The following is a 6847-nucleotide window of genomic DNA, read 5'->3' on the forward strand; positions in this document are numbered from 1 at the left end:
CTTAACAGCTTGTTTAAGCGATTTTAAGTTCGTTTCAGCACTTAACAGCTCGTTTAAGCGATTTTTCAGTTCGTTTCAGCACTGAAAAAATCGCCTAAACGAGCTTTTGCTGTTAAAACGAGCTGTAACGTGTTAAAAACACGCTGATTCGTTGGTTAAAAAAAACTGACCCGAAACCCATTTTGACCCGTTCTAACCCGAACCTCAATTTTCCGAACTTTTTTTTGCAAATTTTCGGAATTTAAAAATTATATTTCGTATTTTTACTAATTTTCGCAACATTTAAAAGTTATTATGCAACGTAAAAACATTGACAAATTAAAAAAAAACCTAGATTATCTGCTATTCAGGTAAAATATCTAGGATTGGAACAAAAATGAAAGTTCAATGACCTGATTGAAACAAAAGTTTTTATCAGTGACCTGATTGGAACAAATTTAAAAGTTGGTTACTATTTTATGGAGTAATTCCTTATATAAATCTTAAAACTTATAATACACTAATACCAGCATACTCACTTTTAAATCGGTTTATCAAGTTAATTTTTTTATTTTCTCATACTTGACCTTAAGTCAAATAAGTTCTATGGCATACTAATATAAGATAAATACATAAAGATGGATTGGTGAGTTTACATCAATATAAGATAAATACACAACTATTTTTTAGTTTATCATGACTGAAATTCAGAATGTTACATGAGGAGATAATTTTTTCAAAAAGTTACGAAGGTAATAGTCATTTCGGTTTATGTAAAATGTAGTTTACAGAAAAAGGGTCTATGAAAACAAATCCAATGTGCGTCACCGTTGGGCGTCCCGAGTCCTCAACTGACCGGAAGGTTACGTAAATTTGATTTCAATCACGAATCATAGGAATAGGTATAAAAGTGTGTATAGTGATAATGAAAATAAATAATACAGAGTTTTTCTTTTAACTCAGTTTGAATTATATTTCAAAAGCGTTTAATTTGGCTAATTGGTTTGGTGTGCCTGTCTAAAAATAAATCTTCTTTTGACCGTTAATTGAACAAAATATTTTTGCATTTAATGAGCAAATATATGTGAATCAAGAGACTTGAAGACCTTCAACTCAAGTAAAAAAGGAGTGTAAAATAAGTACTATATGGTATACATTATACAAGTTCCCATTATATGTGAATGACTATACCTATACCATAATAAACAAGTAACATAAAACCAAATACACAATGTCCTTTTTTCTAAATACTTAGAAACCTACAATAATAAAACACGAACCAAATTACAATACGAAACGAGAAAAATACGCTATCATAACTCATTACCAACAAGCACAATGGATCAACAAAAGTCCTTTAATGTCACCGTTATAACCAAGTTAAGTCTTTGCCTTCGATTGTAATATTTGAACAAGTAACCAAAGTATATCCATCCGATGAACATTTCTATTATTCTGTCCCTACAAACATCATTTCACATAACCTTAAAACAACATTCATAAACATTCAGTCGATTTTCAAACTACATAAATAAACTCATTTTTAAAATACCTCGACAACAAAACACATCCTTGTTTTATCACCATCGGGTTCTGTCACGCCTTTTAAAATGGTGAGCCCCAAGCTTCTAATAGCATCGGCTATCTCAAGGAAATGTACGTCTTCTTCACACTCCATCTGCATTTATGAAAATATAAAAAGAGTCTTAGTTGCCAAAATAAAAAATATTTTATATCAACAGAACCATTTACCAACATACCTCCACCAACATTTGGCCATTTGTACCGATGTTTTCAACAGTTACAGGACAAGCTTTCATGTGATTCCCAACCTCCATTGCCCAACTCGAACCTTGCTCATGATTTGATGAACCTTGTATGCCATTTTTGTTGCCAAGCAACTGTAAAACAATAATTTACTAAATTTTGTTGGAAAATATATCCATTAATGCATATATAGTGTGAGATCATCACACAACTCTAGATTATTGCGAAAACAAAAAATTATAATAATAAACAAATTTAGATCGTAACTTTTTTTTTATCATTAGTTCATATTTTTCAAATGCTGTGCTTCTTACATACACATGCGTAGGTTATGCACATAAAAAACCATCAAACTAATTTGTTCATGTCTTTTTTTATCATACAGTTTACCTGCACATGTGTATGTTATACATAAACCAAAAACCAAACAAATTTATTCATATTTTTTCTAGATCAAGGGATAAACAAAATATAAACCACGTTATCTTGTTTTTAAATTTTCTTTTATAATGAAAAACTGAATGGTTTATTTTGTTATGCGTGTTCTCGTAATAATTTCTGGTTTGCACAGATCCCTCTCATATAAATACAAAACGGCTCAGATGTCGCCCAAAGTGTATATTTTAAGCATAGAACATAAAACCGTTTTACCAAAAAATATTAGATTGTCAAGTGTTTGTAATTATATTTAGAATCAATCCAATCAGACCCGTACCAAAACCACTCATTTTCACATGTACCTTTAATTCCGCGTACTTATCGATTTTGTCGGCATGCTTAGTAACAGATTGCATGAAAAGCATGTGTTTTATTGTCCGTTCAAGAAGTGAGTCAATGCTGCACTGTATCATAATCAATAATTTCAGTAGCGTTCCAAATAAAACACACACCCATATAGACACACAAGTACGCAACGAAACTTACCTTCGATCCATTGGGTACAAGCTCACGGAGTTCTTTAATACGATCTTGAATAAGTTGTCGGTCCCTGGGCCGAGGCCTATTACTCTCACCGGGCTTGGCCCGTTTCTTAGGGGCGTTAGCCCGTTCTTGTGACCTCTCTAACGACTCACCACCTCTACTATGACTCGCAGACGAAAACCCTAACGAACTCTCAAACGAGTAACAACCCGACCCACTGGCTTGCATATCACTAAACCGAGGCTCAACCCATTTCACCGAGTTACTAAACTCGCTTTCGGTTTGACAAACATTACCCACAACCGCTTCTAGAAGATCTTCCGGGCCTGATTTTGTTAAAAGATTGCTACTACTTGTTCCCGGTATGTCATTGACTTTTTGCCAATTGTAATCGTTGTTTTGCGGATAAAACGTGGGCCCCAATGCTTCATATAACTCACACCCGGCGGGAAAGTTAAAAGATGTTTTTAAAGTGTCGGTTTCACTTTGTGATTCTATGTTTTCGTTTAGCATTTGGATGTTTGAAGAACCGGGCATACTTAATTCAACGTTTTGATTAAGATTTGATAACGGGTATGATGTGTTATATGAACTCGTGGTGCTAGGTGTACATCCGGTTAAAGAACTTTGTAGCTCAAGAAAGATATGTTGGATGTGATTCACCGTCTTCAAATCCTCAGGAATCTAGTCATTTTAAACAAATAAAAAAATTGAAAATATTAATCATTAAAATAGTATTATCTAATGCATTGCAAAAACTATTTCAACCCATTAGCCTATGAATGGGTTTCTTTGTATTATGTTTGATCTCAAGTCTCAACAAATCAAATGGGTCGAAAATCGGGCAAAAGTGTAATTTAGTACATGTCTCCAAAATGTTTTATTTAAAAGTCTAAATATTTTACTTTAATAATATAGTTTTGTAATCGCACTTGAAACATTAACTATTTGTTAAAAAAATTATAGAAAAAAAGTATCCGTGGGCTATATATTTATTTGTATTCATGTTTATACGAACGCGAAAAAATAGCCAAGGACAAGAAAACTGTATATGTATTCATGATGATCAACAAGTTGCCTTACATTATTAAACGAACCGAGTTGTACGACTCCGTGAGGAACAACACCGACAACGGCAATCGTCTGTGAAACACGAAAACATGTAACTATTTAATGAATTATAACTTATAAACATGAATATGAAACTAAAAAGAGATGACATACCCTAATCCCAATGGCAAACTGAGCTTTCCATCCGTCATAATCCTGAAAACGCCAAATAGCAATATAAAGTATGACATAAAAATATTAAAATTCATCCACCACTCAAAAGAAGGACTTAAAAACATTACCTCAAAGGACAAGTAAGGATCATTAACAAGTTGATCACCGAATACCCATACATGCTTATACGTAGCCGCAACCTGGCCAACAAGTCTACCAAACAAAGAATAAGTTGGATTACAAAAACATATTTTCAACCGTAGAGGTGAAGTTCCGGCTCGTTTACTTACAAATGAGTTGATTACTTGATTTAGGCTATATTTCACCTCTATGGGTTAAACATATGAAATAAAGCAAATACCTAAGAGGAAAGCAAGCCAAATGGGCCAAAAGGTCGAGATTCGCCTATTTTTGTAAAAATAAAAGTAAACTGGTCGAAAAAAGCGACCAAAAACGAATGCATGGATTTTCACTTTTTATTTTGAATGTTAAGTAATTGATAAAAAAAACTAATAAATGGAGTAATCCTAATAGTTTAGCCCAATTGTATAATAATCAATTAACAAAAAAGGTCTAGACCCAAACTCATTATTTTTGTGCCAATTTTTTTAACGGAAAAATTTTTTTACGACCAAATGGTAAAACCGAAAAAACCAAAACCAAACTGAACCCAAACAGAAACCAAGTGGTTCGAAAAACCTCAAAAAAGTCAACTTTTTGGTTAGGTTTTAGCCCAAAACCAACCCATGCACACCCCTAATTTGTATATTTAAATCTTTTATTCAACAAGCTAGATTACTTATGAAATAATAAAAGTTTTTATTCCATATTTGACACTCTAGTTATGCACTAAAAGAACAAATTTTGTGAACAAAAAGTTGTTTAGATCAAGTCAACTCGAATCAACCCTTAATCGGCCCGTTCATTTTCCTTCTCTATTTCAAGTGAAAATACAACATTAACATACCCTTCCCCGAGAGAACACTGACGATACGACATCTTTGCAAGTGCTAGGCCAAGAAGGTCATCTGAAGGATCATTTTTGTCATAATAAGCATCTTCAAAAGTCAACATCCTACAAGTTCATGTCACATGTAATACCAAACAACCTAAAATATATTAAATTAATAAATTTAATATACAAGTACACATAGATATCAATCCCATCAAGTTCCAAATAGTTGAGAACTCAAATAATATTCATGAACCATCTCTATCAGTTTAAAAACTTCAATACTAACGACTTTGTAAAAGAATAATTAAAATAAGAAGTCCGTCAAACCATCAAAACAAATTGTTTATGCTAGTTTGGTTTGCCTGTTTTTAAAATCATAGTTAGCGGTTTAACCCAAATCTTAGTCAAATAGCTGAACCGGACCGTGAACATAAATCCCATGTAAAAAAAATACAAATACATATATTAATCCCTTCAAGTGCCAAATCGTTAAAAACTCAAATAATGCATTTGTATTAGTTAAAAAAACTACCTTAATCGGTTTTAAAGTCTTACTGCTAACGATTTTGGAAAAAAAAAACCATTAAAAAAAAACCCCGTCTAACGGTTTGGTTTGCCGTTTTTCGAAAGCGTGGTTAGCAGTTTGACCCAAAATTTTGGTCAGAACCAGCTGAACCGGACTGTGAACATAAATCCCATGTCATAAATACAAAACACATTCATTATACACAATTCTAGCACCCATATACCAAGTAATCCCCAAAATATTGAGCTATCTATAATCAAGAAACTAAAATTTACAAATCCCACATAAAAAACATATAGGTAAATAGTAAATAATATCCTAAAACAAGAATATATATGCAGATAAACAAGAAAATTAACAAACAAATAAAAAAGACAAGTTCTTTTAACTGATCTTACATTTGAGCTTGAGGATTGAGTTTCCAAAAAACAGCATAATTCCATTCAGTGTTCAGACAAAGATTCTTGAGTGCTTGATGCAATGCACTAATCCCCATCTTTTTCAACAATTTTCTAAACAATTTCTACTAAAACTTCACCCCCAAACTAACACATTATGATCCCCAAACCCCCCAAATTAAACTAAAATCTAAAAATCTCTTCTTTACACTTGTCTTCAAACCTCAGACCCTAACTGCCCCTGTATGAACCTCTTCCAGCTTGTTTTCTTCTTAACCCTGCTCGTCGTTTTATCGGTGGGTCAACTGTGAGAATTAACAGACTATCTATTCCCATTATCTTTCCCCCCAAGTTCTTGAAACCCTAACCCTAAAACCAACTTCCAATTTCTTCAATATTTCACCAAAAAGGTACCAAATTTATCAATTTGGCATTCAAAAGATCAGTTTTTGCATCAAAATTTAAGAAATTAGTCATTATTATTCAAGAATTTGAACCAATTCAAGAAACCCTTTTGTGGGTCTTTTGATTTCAAAAGAAATTTAACTAATATCAAACGACATGGATGAAATGAGAGTAAAAATCAAATCTTTTTCAATACCCAGTTTTTAATTTCTTGAAATTTGTAAAAAAAAACACTAAAAAGAGTGAAACTTTATGAAAGAAATGACTGATCTTTGTGGTGGGGGTTTCAAATCAGCTTATAAACAGTTAATAATAAAACAGACATCAGCTATTATTATTATTATTTTTCTTAATAAAGTTTTGAAAACACCCTTTAAGTTTTAAGAACTTGCAAAATGGTACATAAGTTGAACACGTGTTTGCAGATTGACCCAAAAGTTATTCAAGAATGATGGATGCACATAAAAGTGTTTGTGTTTGTTAGTACAATTGGTTTGGTTCTCTATTGTTATCATTTTGTGATGTTATGAGTGGCTTTTTATAGGTAGTCTTATTCTTATGGCAAACAATATGATGTCTCATGTTACAATAATGTTTCATATTTCCCTATCATCTTTCTTACTCACCCTTTTACCAAAATAAAATGAATTAATAATTATAACTATTCACCAA

The 6847-nt window shown here is 32.3% G+C and overlaps 1 protein-coding gene across 1 annotated transcript; it reads right to left on the bottom strand.

The window, feature by feature from the left end:
• Positions 1 to 1097: 1097 nt before the first annotated feature.
• Positions 1098 to 6466, bottom strand: LOC143637494 (transcription factor EMB1444-like). The gene is made up of 10 exons (XM_077104874.1): positions 5771 to 6466; positions 4859 to 4966; positions 4020 to 4104; positions 3892 to 3933; positions 3751 to 3810; positions 2671 to 3351; positions 2487 to 2588; positions 1740 to 1880; positions 1532 to 1657; positions 1098 to 1440 (listed from the first exon to the last, which is right to left on the bottom strand). The coding sequence occupies exons 1-10, from the start codon at positions 5866 to 5868 to the stop codon at positions 1360 to 1362; spliced, it is 1524 nt and encodes a 507-aa protein (XP_076960989.1). The 5' UTR covers positions 5869 to 6466; the 3' UTR covers positions 1098 to 1359.
• Between the last annotated feature and the right edge of the window lie 381 nt (positions 6467 to 6847).

Source organism: Bidens hawaiensis, unplaced genomic scaffold, assembly GCF_021521415.1.
Source record: "Bidens hawaiensis isolate Kalapana, Puna unplaced genomic scaffold, B.hawaiensis_p1.1 tig00008321_1, whole genome shotgun sequence".
Taxonomy (NCBI): domain Eukaryota; kingdom Viridiplantae; phylum Streptophyta; class Magnoliopsida; order Asterales; family Asteraceae; genus Bidens; species Bidens hawaiensis.